Raw genomic sequence first — 16,842 nt, forward strand, 5'->3', positions numbered from 1 at the left:
ACCAATTCAGTAACTAGTGGTGTTTCATGTCCTCGGCCAGTTCCCAGAGTGGGTTTACGCCCTGAGCCCAAATTTCAGCACAAGTGGCAGTTGGCAAATGATGGATTAAGAGACTTTGGTGTATAATGACATACATAAATGACTGGGTACTCTTAAAACATAACTACAAAAGTTCAACAAAATATATGATGCATTTGAGATAAACTAGTGTAAAAAAAAATACATTACTTGATAAACCTATCATTGACCACAATAAGCCAATCAGATACACCTACCTAGATGTAAGAAATTTATAACAAAGAATGTAAAACTATCCCACTACATTAGAAAAAGAAGAAGGTAGTTAGGAATTAGCATACCTTGACAATATGATCCTTTCCCTCCTTTGCCCATTTCAAACAAAGAGTAGCAGGAAGAGTGTGTGGACTCGAGACTTTCTAAGGATTCACTGCGAGGAATATTGCTTGGCCAGGAACGGATGCCATTGTGTGAGAGATCTAATTGTTTGAGGCCTACTGGGTAGTTTGATGCTGGGCCCATTTCTGTAAGTCTGGAAAAACAAATCACAGCAGAATTAAGCTAACTTATATATTTCACTTAACAGAAAGATTCAGTAACATGAACAGAAATTTTCTATGCACATGGACAACAAAAGCAAGTATTATAAACATATCTAGTTAAAAATGGATAATAAATCCTGTGTATATACTTTACTACATAAGTATATGTCAGCACTGTCTAATAAAGGACTAGCATCAAACAGAGCATCTTAATCTGAGTTTATTCCTGAATAGTTCTGCTGCACTGCTTCTGACACTGGGCAGTGGGTGGGATACAGGGATGACCCGTCATTCATGAGGAGCTAAGATAGGAGGGAAGAAAAGGGGGTGGATGGGAGTGGAATGGATGAGAATGGAATGGGTGGAAGTGAAATCGGAAGGAGTGGCTATTTGCTTTTTGATTTGGCTACCTCCCTTGTATGGGGGGAAAATCCCTAGGTGTACAGATAAGCTTTCCTTTGTGAAAGCCTACCTATGAAACTACTCAGTAATAAACTCAAATTAAGACTCCTGCGTCCCTCTTCACACCCATGGAACCTGTCAGAGAGCCTCAACGAAAACCTAATACCTGCTTGAGACACTTTACCTGTTGTAACTGAGATTCAATCTATTGAGTGAAAGAGCAAGGCAGGCAAGACCCGTAGGAACAGCAGTGAAAGCATTGTGAGCCAAATTCAGTGCTTGGAGATGTGATGTCAATGTTCCCTCCATCTCAGATGGCCCAGCCAGGGATTCTTGAACTTCGACACTGGTGGACCAAAGGCTGTGGTGCTTAAGATCCCGCTGCCGACAACACGTAATCACATTCCCGTGTTTGCCTAAGGTGAACACACTTCTGGGGGAAAACATAATTAACATAAAGTTCTGAAGAAAGAAATTTGCAAAAAAGATATATATATATACTTAAGTTTTACATACAAAATAACAGAAAAAATTGGATGTTAAGTATGTTTTGAAATCCAATCAAAATAAAATATCTCTGGTATCTGTTTATCTCCTAAACATATGTATCTAAAAAGAAAACCAACTGTACTCAAATATTTTGATACACATAGGTGCTCATATCTTCATGTAAACCCTTGGGTTATCTAGTGATGGCTTATTATAGAAAAGCAGTCCTCACGCTCATACCCAACTACACACACAGCTTCTTTCCTGTACACTATAATTAGATATACATTCACAATCTTGATGAGCATAAAAATTATTTTACAAAACATATCATGAAACAGAGTTTCCTATACTGATGCATCAACTCCTAGAACACACACAAACACAAACCATAAATGCAATAAAATAAAGATTGTCTGGATGAACTATCACTCCCACGTTTACCTTGGATCTGTTTGTTTCCTCCTTCCTGGTGACTCCTCTGTTGACACTTCCAGAATAGAGCGTTGCTGTTCACCGACAGAAGACAAGCTGTCCTCGTCACTGATTTCACTCATTGTCTCTGATCCTGTGCCTGAGACACATAAAAATTTGGCATCATATTCACATTTCTTTTATTTATTGCGTCTCCCTACAAATGAAGATAGAGAACTGACAGTTTCAGAAACTCACACCATCCCCCACCCGTTTGTATTGGAAGCAAAACAAAACTATGCAATTGAAGGTGTTTAAACAAAAGAAAAGTACAAGAGGATATGATTTCGTCTCAATAGGTGTGCCTTCCTTCCCTTGTGATATCTATATCCATTTTCTTTTTCATTAAATTCCCACCTCACAAGCCCTCCCCACCTCTTTCTTACTCTTAGAACTCCTCCATGCTTGTGTATATGTTTTCACTCACCCTCTTCACAACCACAAGAACCTAATATGCCTTCCTTAAGTGACTCATGGACTCACCCGGCAGCCATTGCTGGTTTCCTGAAGTCTGCGGGTCTTCTGCAAGAGAGATTGGGGACAATGGATTGACTGATTCCTCTTCAAATGATTATATCCAGGCCACCATCCAGCACTGAAACAGTGCTAACACTATACAGGCCTGGCCAGAGAATCAAGACTGCCTCTGATGCAATTGCTACACAGCACAGAACACTTTATCCTGCACTTCCCTCATCCAGCCAACAATACAGTATCTCTTCCTTGAGTGACCAGTGGACGAATCCAGTGGCTGGTGCCCGTGACCTGGTGGCCAGAGGTCTACAGCAGGCGAGATCTGGGGCAATGGACTGATTGATTTGATGCGTATATTTCTGTCCATGATATTTCCTGGACAGCCCAAGTGGTGCACTTCCTTGTGCGAATCTTTCCACCACTCACCTGAGTCTGGACCGTAACCATCAGGTCTGACAGGAAGGTCATGCAAGAGATTTAGGGCGGCATTTAATTCCCGAAGCTTCGGAGCCAACCACAACTTGTAGGGTAGAGACGAAAGCTTGTTGTTGGAAACATCTATGATTTGTAAGTTTGGGAGGTCAAAAAGACCATCTGGTAATGAGTCTAGACGGTTGTCCTGAGGGCAAAGAGAAAAATATAAAGTGAGAGAGAGAGAGAGGGAAAAAGAGAAAGAAAAAGAGGGTAAAGAGAGGGAGAAAAAGGGAGGGAAAGTAGAAGGAAAAAGAAAAGAGAAAAAGGAAAGAGATAGAGAGTGACATGGAGAGAGAGACATGGAAAGAAAAAGAAACAATGAAAAGGAGGAAAAGAGAAAGAGGAGAGAAAAAAGATAAAAAGAGAACAAGAGGGAGAAGGACTGAAAGAGAAGGAATATATATCCATAAATAATATACAAATGAATGTACGAACAGTGCAGACACATTTATTTCTTACCTGTAAATGAATTTCTTCTAGAACTGATATTGGTCCGAGCATCATTTCTTTACGAGGTGAACCTTTTCTCGGTAGAGTCACAGTACCATCGGCAAATTGTCCTATACACGATGGTAACCGCTCTATTTTGTTCTGAGCAGCATTGAGACTCTGTAATTAAAATTTAAATATTAATCTACATTAATTACAGTAACATCTGCAAATCCACTTACTTTAGTCTTACAAGACATAATGGGTATATATGTATCTATAACACCACCTTATAGTCATATTAGGAGGGGAGCAACCACTGGTTGTCATCTCTCAAAGAAGAAAAAATATTGTTGAAATTTTTACAGCAGAGTTAGAAAATGGCAATCTTTCTCAATCTATTATTATTATTATTATTATTATTATTATTTTTTTTTTTTTTTCTATTTTATTTTTTATTTTTTTAAACTAAATTCTTTTACTTTGTAAAGGAAACATAAATGGAGAAATTGCTTTTCTATCAGATGGCTTGGAGCTGCTGATCTCCAAAAGGGTGAGAGAGTCATAATATCTCTCTCCATCTTTGGTTGACTCTTTATTCAATCTATCAGCCTCATACCTTCAAGCTGGGGAGCTGAAAAATAGTTTCAGGAAGTTGTGTGAGTGCATTGTTCGAGATGTCAAGTCGAGTGATAGCGTACAGTGCCACCACCTGGTTGCGAGGATTCAACTTCAGCTTGGGGTTGAGGTTTACAGCAGCATCTACTAGCCACTGATCCTGTGGGAACATAATGGGAAATTAAGGACTTGCAAACTTTAGTACACTTGGTTCATTAAGAGTTAATGGTAGCATATATTTACCAATAAACAGCTATACACATCAGTTCTGGAAACTGAGTTACAATTGTGCATTTCATTATCAAAGACAACTTTAAACCCTGCAACACTGTAGCATGATTAGCGGATTTTGTTCTCACCAATGTCCAAATAAAATTTGCACCATGTTATTGTCTTGAAGGGGTTACATAGAATATGCAGAAAAACTCTTACCTTTAAGTATGAGAGACACCGCTGTCCATGCCAGTTGATTGTGACCGGAGTGCTTGGACACAGTGAAGAGTACATTCCCCCTGAGCTTGGGATACTCAGGGAGCTGAACTGCTGGTTGGGTTTTATGTCTAAAGCTCGTTTGTTGATTTTAAACTCTGGATCAGGGTGTGCCTGGGGATGGAATCAATAGCATGTGCCAACTTCAGATGAATTCTATCCTATATACTACAAGGTCTCTTCCCCCATATGAGGGAGGTACCCAGCCAAGGCATGCAGCTATCCCTCCCACTCGTCACCCATTTCCTTTTTATCTTAGCTCCTTGTGGATGAAGGGTCATTTCTGTCTCCTGCTCACTGCCCAGGTCATCAGAAGCAATGCAGCAAGACACAGCACATCCACAACAGGGCCAGGTACTTCATTAACACAGCAACCCTCTCTCCTTGTCCACTCTTGAGTAAATAGAGAAGAAAAGGAGATATCCCTTTGGGATGTAACAGTTTACTTTTCATTCACAGCCATTCTCCACTCACACCCATCCCCTGCCTTCTCCCTTCCCTGCTTAACAGACATTCCCCTTACACTCAAAGCCCCCTTCACCCCATTCATCCATTTCATTCTTGGTCTACCACTCAGGTTCGCTCCATCCACCTCTGCCTTCCACACCCTTTTTGCTAATTACAAACTTAATTACAATCATGGTTGAAGAAGTTAATGTATGGATTTAAGTAAGTATTGTCCTATCTTTTAAAAGTGTGGTCATAATGGCTATGTCTTGTAAAAAACAAAGAGGATGAAAGTATACATATAGCTATTATTTTCATCTACAATGAAATTCCCTATAAAATATTCCTTAACCTCTTAGTAACCATGTAGTAAGCGCTGAAACTATCAGTTGTTTTAAAAAACGATTAGACGACTTTATGGATGGGGACGACAGGTGGTGATGGATATGGAGCTGCCTAGTGTAGGCCTTATGGTCTCTTGCAGTCTCCTTTATTCTTATGTTCTTATGAATGACAAATAAAACAAAAAGATTAACTTCTGTTCTCCTCCTCTTCACACAACTCCCTTTTAGGCCTCGTACTCCACTTCTTCCTTTATTACCTCCCATCTATTCTCCTATTATCTGCAACCCTTCCCCCTCCTCCCATAAAACTAGGTACAGTAATCCCTCCCACATCCAAAATGCCATTATCAAAACCTTGCCCTTGTTGTGGTGGCAATAGGACTCCAAGTCCAACTGTTTTGCTACTTGCATCACTGTTATGGCTGAGTGGAGGTGGGGGTGGGATAATTTCACCTCTTGTATCTGAATACTTCCCAAACCCAGACACCTTGGCACCCAATCAGTTCAGATATGGGGGAGTTTACTATATGTGCATGGATATTTGTTGTGTGGGCAGAGGGGAACATACTATACATGCATAGATATTTGGGTTGTGGGGGAGGGGAACATACCTTCAGAGCAAGCAGCTTGGACACTATTATTTCATCTCGTGCATGTGCTGCTATGAAAAGTGCTTTACACTCGTCATCTCTTGCATGACTTCGGAGAAGTAGGTCTAACATCCCCAAGTCACGGTTCCTACAAGCCTCAACCAGTGCAGTAGAACCTGTAATTGCAACATTTAATCTTATGTAACATGTAAACAAGTATCAACATCTAGAAAACTGTTGACTTTTATAAAGATGCACAACAATCTGTAAATGTTTCTGCATGCATGCACATGGACAACTCATTTTAAGCATTATGAAACCTTCTAGAAAAAAATCAACCAAAATTCCTCAATAAATGAAAAAGCAAATGGTTTAGACAGCTAATCTTCTGGGAGTATCAGCTTACATATAAAATAACACAAGCTCAGCTCAATGAGGGCATTACCCGTAAATATGTACTCATCCTCTGCAAGTCTGGCCATTTCATCATCAGGCAAGTAAACACGGAGGTTTGGATTTGCTCCTGCTGCCAAGAGCATTGCCACAATGCTGTGGTGTTTGTTTTTTACTGCTACATGAAGGGACGTCTCTATCAAAAGAAAAATAGTGTATAAAAAATCAATACAATTTAAAAGTTCAACTTAATGATAAATAAAAAGAAAAGGTCACAACCCAAAACCACTATTCTCTAATTGGACTCTCTTTCCCATCAAAAAAGGTAGTATGAAAAGGTACATACCAATCAAAACATCTATATTCTAAGAGGTTCTTCAGGAGTTACAACCATGCTTCATGGAATCAAATGTACACAGAAAGCAATCTTCAAGCAAAAACAAATCAAGAAATCCATAGCATTCTTCACCAGTAACTGCACTCCTCCATTTCAGCTCCTTTCTTTTCTTATGTGATATTTCCTTTGCCTTTTTTCACTTAATATACGCATAATAAAGTCCTTTTCCACTTTAGAAAGGGGGGGAGGCTAATAGCACATACCCACATCATACATAATCAAAACCCATCAAATCTCTCCCATCTCAGAGCTTTGGGGATGAAGGGACATCAGATTCCTTGCCATATTGTTTGGGTCAAAAGCAATGTAGCAAAGCACAGCTCTTCAACAAAAGGGCCCAACAGCTGGAGCTGTTTTACTTCCACCACTTCATCATAGGCTGTCCCTCCTCATCCACTCAAAATAATTTATGGAGACAGGAAGAACACCACTTGAGGCTGTACCATCTCTTCATCCATTTACAATTGCCCTCTGTTCACTACAATGCTTTCTTTTTCCTGGTCAAGAGACATGCTATGAGTATCTGTACTACCCTCCACAAAGGCCAAGCACCTCACCCACAACCCTCCTCCCCCAACTACAAACTCACTCCATCTAACCCTCCCTTCCATATACTTTTTTTGTCAGTTCTCTTTCACATACACCCTCCACATGCCTTAACCACCCCAGTGCTCCCCAGTCATTTTTCTTTCAATATATTCTTCCACCCCAAACTTTAATTATTAATGATTAATAAAAAACTTGTGCCTTTGCTATATTTCTCCATTCTTATTCTAACTTATTAACAATCATCAATGGATATCATACACTTTGCTATATTTTCTTACCTTCCAGCTTCATTCATTGCTCCAGTGGTCTGACAAATTAATGCTGTAACTACCACTACTACTCCTACCCTCTATTTTACTTATGTGTGATTAATAATGAATCCCCTTCCTGCTATTACATTTCCTGGCCTTCTCTTCTACAAGTGGATCGCTACAGTGTCGTGGATGGAGACTCACCTGTGCTACTATTACAGTACATATCAATATCCAAGGGCGAGATCATGTTCTCCCTCTGCATGTGTTCGGGTTTGACTAGATTCAACTTTGACATAAGTGCTTGGATGCCGCCAGAAATGCGGTGTTTGGTAGGGCTGACAACGTCATCAGTCTTCTCATCTGCCAGTCCTTCATTGTTGTCTTCACTTGATTTCTCGTTGTCATTGTTCTTCCCTTCACATGAAAGCTCCTCTCTAAGTTTTTGATCTTTTTCAATTTCTTCTCTAGTCTAAATGTGATAAGAAAAAAATACTCAGTAAGAATGATTAAATAGATGTCCCCTCCAGAAAAGAGGAAGAGATAGTAGATATAGAAATAGAGAGAGATAGATATAGGGAGAGATAGATATAGAGACAGACAAAGAGAGATCGAGAGAGAGAGAGAAAGGGGAAGAGATTCTTTGTTTCTTTCACATATAATATCAAAACTATGGTGATAAAAGGTACATTTACATAAATGAAATTAATCTCACCTTAACTTTGGTTGCTTGCACTCTATACTTAAGTAGAAGGTCAACAATTTTTTGGTTGCCTACATAGCAGGCTAAATACAGAGCACTCTGGCCCGTCACATCACGCATATTTAAATCAAAAGCCATATCATATTCCCATCTCTGTGTTTTGTCCCTATACAAAACAAATAAAAATGTACAAATTAAGACTGAATACTTAATAAAAAAAATATGGAAGATTAACATTCTAAAGCCTTATACAAATTTCATGTGCATAACACAGCTAAATGACACTAAAGAAGTTTTGAGGATATTAATGAATAATAACATTTCTCACTGATCTATTATCTAATGACACTAGATAATGTTTCAATTTTATCCTCTGGTTTAGAATAATAAAACAAACTTACATGTAAGCAGTAAACATAAATAAATAAATAGATAAATAAATAAATAAAAGAAGAAACAACTTACTTATATTTGTGAAGAACTTCCTCTGGATATGGGAATTTTAGGAGAAGTTCCAGCACAGCCACATGCCCACTGATGATACAGGCATGGAGTGGTAGCCATCGTTCTACTGTACATACACTTGCTAAACGGGGAAATTTCTGAAATACAAAAGTTGTCAGAAATCAGTATCAAATACTTGGTAATATGGGAGTACGATTAGAAAGATAATTTAATTGGTTTATTGAGTAACAAATTAGAAATGCAAACAAAATAAATAGACACTACAATGTGACTCTCCTAACCTTAAGGAGCATTTCTGCAATATCCTTCCTGCCGTAGTAACATGCGATGTACAGAGGTGAGTACTTGGTAACAGGGTGGATTCGCCCATCAGCACCATGCTCCAGCAGCAGGCGTACCATCTCCTTCTGCCCTTCCTCACAGGCTCTGGCAAATGAAATAATTAGTTGAATATCACTTATACAACCTAAACAATACTCAACTTCACTTGGGCAAAATGTAGTAGCACATTTGTAAAATTATAATCATGAAGAACACAGAGTCAGAATAAAAGGAAACTTAGAAGAAAGTATAACTTCTATATTTCGGCTAATAGCTATAGCCCTCTTCAGGAAAGTACAGGTTACAAGAATTTGTAGACATAAATACAATTGAGATATGAGTAGAAGGGGAACAAGCAGAGCAGAGTCAGAGGGAAGAGATGTGTGAGTAGAGGTGTAAGGTCAGAAGGGAAGCGGGGTCAAGATTGGTGGGGGAGCGGGATCAGGAGGGTGAAGATTTTTAACCAAATGGCTCACAGCTACCATGAGATTATGTCTGGGGACCATTGACCTTTGGAGATGTTCAGGTTCGGACATTCTTCGATTAAGGCGAATTCAACCATTTTTCTTCTAAAGTTGCAGTTGGACTTAGACAAAAATTTGGCCTTTTCCCAATCAAGACTATGATTTTTGGTACTGACATGTTGGAACATAGCGGAATTTTCCTGGGTATACCTAATGGATATTTTGTGCTCTGTTAACTTGGTATTAAGATCCTTGTTTGTCTGACCAAGGTACACTAAATCACAATCCTTACAAGGAAGGCTATACACTCCTGGGGCCTCAGTTCTCCTTAACCTTTGATGAACATTACAAATTTGTTTGTGTACAGTGTTCAGGTAATGGTAGGCAACTGTGAGATGCTTTTAAATTAATTCCTAACAAGCGTCTCACAGTTGCCTACCATTACCCTAACACTGTGCACAAATTGTTAATGTTTATGAAAGGTTAAGGGTAACTGAGGCCCCAGGAGTGTATAGCCTTCCTTGTAAGGATTGTGATTTAGTGTACCTTGGTCAGACCGACAGGGATCTTAATACCAGATTAATGGAGCACAAAAGATCCATTAGGTATACCCAGGAAAATTCCGCTGTGTTCCAACATGTCAGTACCAAAAATCATAGTCTTGATTGGGACAAGGCCAAATTTTTGTCTTAGTCCAACTGCAGCTTTAGAAGAAAAATGGTTGAATCCGCCTTAATCGAAGAATGTCCGAACTTGAACATCTCCAAAGGTCAATGGTCCCCGGACATAATCTCACGGCTAGCTGTGAGCCGTTTGGTTAAAAATTTTCACCCTCCTGACCCCGCTCCCCCACCAATCTTGACCCCGCTTCCCTTCTGACCTCACACCTCCACCCACACATCCCCTCCCCTCTGACTCCGCCCTGCGCGACGGATTGTCATGTTTTTAGCTCTGCCTGTTCCCCTTCTACTCATATCTCAATTGTATTTATGTCTCTACAAATTCTTGTAACCTGTACTTTCCTGAAGAGGGCTATAGCTATTAGCCGAAATATAGAAGTTATACTTTCTTCTAAGTTTCCTTTTATTCCGACTGTGGGTTCTTCGTGATTATAATACTCAACTTACATAACACTAAAGACACAGGACTACTGTCTCTTACAGAAAACACATACAGTAATACACTATTTCTATTTGAGAGATTTATTGAAGAACCTGGAGACCATTATCTTGTTCTCAATGCCTCACCCTCTTTATTCTCGACTTCTCTTCAACCATTTTGTTCTCTGCTGGTCCTTACTACCTCATACTGTCGTGTATATATATATATATATATATATAATTCTTTTTCTCAAATACCATATTTTTGTAGTGATGACAATCTTTTTGTTATCAAAGAGTGTACTCTATGCTATTGTTATGCTATTCAAAATTCAATTAAAAATATGAGTTATTTTGTTGCCTTGTGTTTACTTTTTTAAGAGAAGGTTGGCCACAAGGAAGTGGTTCTTCATGTTTTTTAGTTCCAATACTCTAACTCCAAGTTAATTTGATACCTCCTGTATCATCTTCTTTGTTTTTTCTTTCTTGTTGGGTTCCACACTGTGCAATCAATGGTAATACTGATTAATATGAAAACTTTTTAGAACGTGGGGTGTTTTCTCTCTGTTGTCCCAACTCTGTGTTAACACCTGTCTTGTTCTGGTTATTTTTCTTTTTTTTTCATGTGGTGAGTGAAGGTCACATGTATGGTAAATGTGAGGCTAAGTATCTTATGGTTTTTGATTAACAGACGCTGGCCATTTCATTCGCCTGCTGCTTTTTTCATGTAAATAAACTCACTTGAAAAGAAGGGTATTGGATCCATTAGGAGCAGAGTTGATGATAATTTCTGCTTCAGCACCCAGGTCTCTGAGGATTGTGCGAGCTCGTGAGACATCTCCTCGACTGCAGGACTCACGAAGGGCCGAGTGCAGCTCTTGACGAGCAAGTTCACGGGCATCTGTAACGGAAAAAAAAAAATTATGTAGCATTATTGAGTTTTTCAATGAAACAAAATTTAAAGTCTTTCACAACACTATATTAAAATTCTGTTGATGTAAACAAAAGTAAAACAACCTTTTAAGTCAATTTTCTTCCGAGATATAACTGGCACAAACAAGTTTTCCCTCTCCTAATGCACACAACACTGAATCATTTGCCCAGAAAATAATATAATTAGATAAAGATGGACATTTCAACTAGAAAACAGAGACTGGCATTTCATGCACAATTATGACTCCGACCACAGCTATTGTGTGCTTCTGATCTGCTGAGGTTCTATAAGTTATGATTACGTATGATGAAAGACTAGCAAAAAGACTATGAAGAGAATAATTGGATGGGGTGATTACAAAAGCTATGTTGATAGAGAAGAAATCTCTGCAGGGTTACCCATATCGAACAGGTTTTGTAAGAACGATCAGACTAAAAGCAGCTCACACACACAGTTGCAGGACCCACTGCTAACTGGCACATCCCTGATGGTGACCAGGGAAATTCCTCATATACATATGGGGTACCGTCATAATGACGGCGTGAACCATTGGGCACCCTATAGGTATATAGGATTCCACTGAATATAATGAATAAGGTGACGCAAAGAAATATCTCACCAGAAACCAGTTGGCAGGAAGGTGAGATTATTGCCAAAATCCCTTCACAACAACCATGGATAATACAACCAAAACAAAACCGGGCGTTCCTGTTGGATCATCGTCTCCTAAAGGTCCAACCGCATTGCCTCGTGTGCTTACAGGCAGTGTGCCACCGAATGTAAGTAAGCACTGTCTAAGCAGATCCAAGTTTTGGACATTAAATAACATGAAGAAAATGAAGATCAATACTCACAACGTAAAAACCCTCTCAGAAGACCACAGGCTGGAGAGTATAATGGAAGAACTAGACAACATCAAGTGGGACATCGTAGGATTGAGAAAAGTTCAAAGAGTGGAAGAAAAGCTGATACAATTACAAGGTGGTCACCCACCTGTTCTACTATAGAGGTAAGGTTAAAGAAAGATCTAGTGGAGTAGGACTCTTGATAAACCGAGAGGTTGCTGATAATGTTGTCAAGTTCAGTAGTTTATCTGACAGGGTAGCTTGGATTGTGATTAGGCTGTGTAAAAGGTACACTCTAAAAATATTTCAGGTTCATGCACCAACTTCACTGAGTTCAGACTATGGAATCGAGTCCTTCTATGATGATTTAAGTCAGGTAATGGTTCAAGAAAAAAGTAAGTACACGTTGGTAATAGGCGACTTTAATGCTAGAGTAGGGAAGATGGGAGATGAATCGTGCATTGGGAAGTTTGGAAAAGGTGAAAAAAAATACAGGGGCAAGATGCTAGTCAATTTTGCAGAGAATTACAACATGAGGATAATGAACACTTTCTTCCAAAAGCGTGTAGGTCGTAAATGGATCTGGAGAAGTCCAAATGGAACAACAAAGAACGAAGTAGATTTCATATTAGGAGATGAGAGCAAGAGCTTTAGCAATGTTACGGTGATAAATAAGGTCAACATGGGTAGTGACCATAGAATGGTAGTTTGCACAGCTAAATTCAATTTCAGAACCAAGAGAAATAAACTGGTTTTAAAAAATAAAATAAGCCTTGCAAAGGTTAAAGATAATAATAAGAAATTTCAGTTAGAAATTAAAAATAGATTCAAAGCTCTAAGAACTAACGAGGACACCATCAAAGATATGAATTTGAATTTAATGAATATCATTAGGGAATTGGTAGAGAAAGTAGGAAGTACAAAAAGTATCAGAGAAAACAAATACTCCAAAAATACAAATGAACTAATTAAAAGAAGAAAGACTATAGAGATTAAAAGCATGAGAGACGAAATAGAAAGAGTGGGACTAAACAAGCTTATCAACAAAAGGTAGAGATCAGCGAAAAGAAAGAGAATCATGGGTGAAATAGAGGAAACTATTCAGAAAAGTAAACGTATTAAAGGGACCGAGCGCAGACATACTTTAGGAAGACAGCAAATGATATGTTTGAAAGATAGAAATGGAGAGATCATTAGATGCAGAGACACACTGGTAAAAAGAGTAGAATAATTTTACCAATAGCTTTACTCGTCGAAGACCGTAGTTGAGTCACTAAATTCATCTGTAGACGTTAGTAGTGTGCGAGAGATTACAAAGAAGTAGAAATTGCTCTAAAATATGAAACGAGGATAAGCACCTGGGGGGGGGGGGTGGAATATAGATAGATCTTTTGAAAGACGCAGAGAATGAAGTTCATATTAAGTTAGCTCAGTTGTACATCCATGTACCTTAATTCTGGTGCAATGCTATAGTGATTTTGCTTCATAAAAAGGAGACCAAATGGACTTTAGTAACTATCGACCGATTAGCTTGATATTGAATGTATGTAAAGTATTCTCTAAGATCCTTACATATAGACTAAGACAAGATTTAGATAGAAACCGAGAGAACAGGCAGGTTTTAGAAGCGGATATTAGACTTTAGACCATTTGCATACGATGAATTAACTAATCGAGAAAACGAGAGAATACAATATTCCTCTTTGTTTAGCTTTTGTAGATTATGAGAAGGCCTATGACTCGGTAAAACAAATAGCAATATTAAACTCGTTACGTAAACAGGGTACAAACGAACAGATCGTAAGGTTTCTGGAAAAATGTTATGCGAGAGGTACCGCTGTAATTCGACTACATATAGATACAGAAAAGATCAAGATTGAGAAAGAAGTACGGCACGGCAATATAATTTCACCCAAATTATCTACAGCTTGCTTGGAAGAGATTTTCAAAAGGCCGAATTGGGAAGAGAAAGGTTTGAAGATTAATGGCAAATATCTTAACCACCTAAGATTTGCGGATGGCATTATTCTTATTTCATAGAGAGCAGAAGACTTGCGAAATATGCTGAGTGATCTGAACAAGGAAAGTCTCAATGTAGGTTTAAAAACGATAAGAGTAAAACCAAAGTAATGTTCGACATGAAATTTCAAAGTAAAGAGATTATCATCGATGGTGAGAGTCTTGAAGAAGTTGAAGAGTAGAATTATTTAGTCCAGATGGTGAAAGTGACCAACGATCGAGATAATGAAATAAAAAGACCACAAGCACCTGAGCATCTCTTCTAGCTGTCGCCAGGCGATTTTATACAGGTGTAGAGGTGCCCTCTGCCCAAGCAATGGTGTATTTATTTATTCATTTATTTATTACTATCTTTTTTTTTCACTTATTTTTTTTACATTGACTCCTTTCGTAAACTGGCCTGGGAATGTATAATATTTTGCAAAATTGCCAATAGCTGTCGACTGCCCGTTACACGGGCGACAGCAGCTGCCAACAAGAGCCCCTTTTAATTCAGGGCCTGTTGTCAGCCACGAGGGCCTGTTGTCCAACATTAATTTCCCTTTATAATGACAAACATTTATCCGCTTCTGACACGAACATACCTGACCCCTAACCCTAGTGACGTCACGAGTTCCTCGCGACACCTGTGTGTGTGTGTGATTCACTATGGTCTTGGATCACGTGTTGGACTCGTAATCAACAGCTTTTCCTTCCCAGAGGAGAGCTCAAAGCTCATATGTGACCGATCTGTGTATTCACCTCGGATCTGCTGCAGTCTCTGTCGAGACAGCCAGACACCACCCTACGGCAGAGTTCAGAGCTCATTATTTGCCGATCTCTGGGTAATGCTGTGACCACACACACACACACACACCCAACTCCCCGCCCACGAGAGTCAGAGTAACGACCCGAAGCGCAGCTGTACCGAAATAATTTCGGCTCTGGGCAGGATTCGAACCAAGCACTACGGGCACCACCATGCTAGTAGTTCATCGCTCTACCAACTGCGCCACCGAGTCGTGTGTGTGTGTGTGTGTGTGTGTGTGTGTGTGTGTGTGTGTACGTTTGTAACCAGACATGGGTTTCATTGTGTGTTCATACATCCGGACTCCACTATGAGTTCACATGTTCAATTGTATATTCATTTACATCTGAACACAATTTCGTAAACCCGAAAGTTCACCCGTGAGTGTTCACGTGTTCATTTGTACGTCGTATGTTCACTTGAACACCCTTATCTCCGCGTGACGTCACGACGCCTCGTTCAATTCCGTGAACCCCCCCCCTCCCGACACACACGCTATTGAGGGGGCAAGACTTTCGACCAGAGCCCTATGGTCGCCGCAAACAGGTGGTGCATGAAAATATATGTGATCTGATTTAATGAGAAAAAAGTGTAATTACACAACTTTGATTTGGTTAATTACGACATGCAACATATTGTTTCATTAATTGCAAATTTTTCGTTGCAACGTGACAATATCAAGGTTTACCATACAACAGGATTGAAATGCAGCTATCAAGGTGCCATCTATGAGCAGATATGAACAATCCATATCTGTCGTTGAACTTTTAAACCCAACTGTACAGGTGCAGGTCAGGGAGGGGCGTGTGTACACACAAGCGAGAAAAAGAACACATGAAACACTAACGTCTTTATTTCATTTCATCTTTTTCTAAGCTGTGTGAGGGGAGAAGGGAAAGGGGGAGGGGGAGGGGAGAGGGGAGAAGGGAAGGGGGGAGGGGAGAGGGGGAGGGGTGCTGCAAAGTAAAAAGGTTTTTAAGGTTCTAGAATATCCGGAAAAAGGGCTCAAGAACACCTGGGCTTCTGGTGGTCTTCGGAGGGGGAGGGGGAGGGGGTGGGATCGGTCACGGCGATTCTTGGAAAGATGTGATGTGTGTGTGTGTGTGTTTGTGTGTGTGTGTGTGTGTGTGTGTGTGTGTGTGTGTGTGTGTGTGTGTGTGTGTATTCACCTCGGATCTGCTGCAGTCTCTGTCGAGACAGCCAGACACCACCCTACGGCAGTGAGCACAGAGCTCATTATTTGCCGATCTCTGGGTAGGTCTGAGACCACTCACACACCACACACCGGGACAGCAAGGTCACAACTCCTTGACTAACGTCCCGTACCTACTCACTGCTAGGTGAACAGGGGTTACACGTGAAAGGAGACAAACCCAACTTATCTCCGCCCGGCCGGGGAATCGAACCCCGGTTCTCTGGCTTGTGAGGCCAGTGCTTCACAAGCCAGAGAACCGGGGTGTGTGTGTGTGTGTGTGTGTGTGTGTGTGTGTGTGTGCGTAATACTAGGGGACAAGAGCGACGAATGGAATTACATGCGGCGTTCATGGCTTTAGACAAAGCGCATGATAAGGATGATTAATTTGAACAAAAAAGATTGTTGTTGTTGTTCTTATGGGCTGTAGTTTACCAGCGCTTCTATCCATGTGGATAGACTGGCATCACAAGAGGCCTAACGATTGTCACTGAATTCTTTAATATGTGATATCTTTTATTATTAGAGGGAAATTGTCCATACCGTAGGGGAACTCTGTCTTAAGGTTTTCGATGGTGACTTCTCATTTCGCCAAATCATGTTTTACCAAATAATTGTGGCAAATCTACTCA

General features: G+C 39.9%; 1 protein-coding gene across 4 annotated transcripts in view; it reads right to left on the reverse strand.

Moving 5' to 3' along the window:
• LOC143039561 (leucine-rich repeat serine/threonine-protein kinase 1-like) overlaps nt 1–16,842 on the reverse strand; it is a 154,446-nt gene that overhangs the window by 38,825 nt on the left and 98,779 nt on the right. For 3 of the 4 annotated variants that reach the window (XM_076209769.1, XM_076209770.1, XM_076209766.1), the window contains exons 2-15: nt 11,175–11,334; nt 8,830–8,974; nt 8,549–8,685; nt 8,096–8,249; nt 7,585–7,852; nt 6,236–6,379; nt 5,812–5,966; nt 4,353–4,523; nt 3,922–4,080; nt 3,333–3,482; nt 2,826–3,018; nt 1,896–2,025; nt 1,147–1,395; nt 360–550 (exon numbers count right to left, since the gene is read on the reverse strand). In XM_076209769.1, coding sequence (XP_076065884.1) covers nt 360–550; nt 1,147–1,395; nt 1,896–2,025; nt 2,826–3,018; nt 3,333–3,482; nt 3,922–4,080; nt 4,353–4,523; nt 5,812–5,966; nt 6,236–6,379; nt 7,585–7,852; nt 8,096–8,249; nt 8,549–8,685; nt 8,830–8,974; nt 11,175–11,334 — 2,406 coding nt within the window. The remainder of the gene's footprint in view (nt 1–359; nt 551–1,146; nt 1,396–1,895; nt 2,026–2,825; nt 3,019–3,332; nt 3,483–3,921; nt 4,081–4,352; nt 4,524–5,811; nt 5,967–6,235; nt 6,380–7,584; nt 7,853–8,095; nt 8,250–8,548; nt 8,686–8,829; nt 8,975–11,174; nt 11,335–16,842) is intronic. The other variant, XM_076209767.1, reaches the window with a different exon arrangement.

Source organism: Oratosquilla oratoria, chromosome 26, assembly GCF_046742065.1.
Source record: "Oratosquilla oratoria isolate Oo_2021 chromosome 26, ASM4674206v1, whole genome shotgun sequence".
Taxonomy (NCBI): domain Eukaryota; kingdom Metazoa; phylum Arthropoda; class Malacostraca; order Stomatopoda; family Squillidae; genus Oratosquilla; species Oratosquilla oratoria.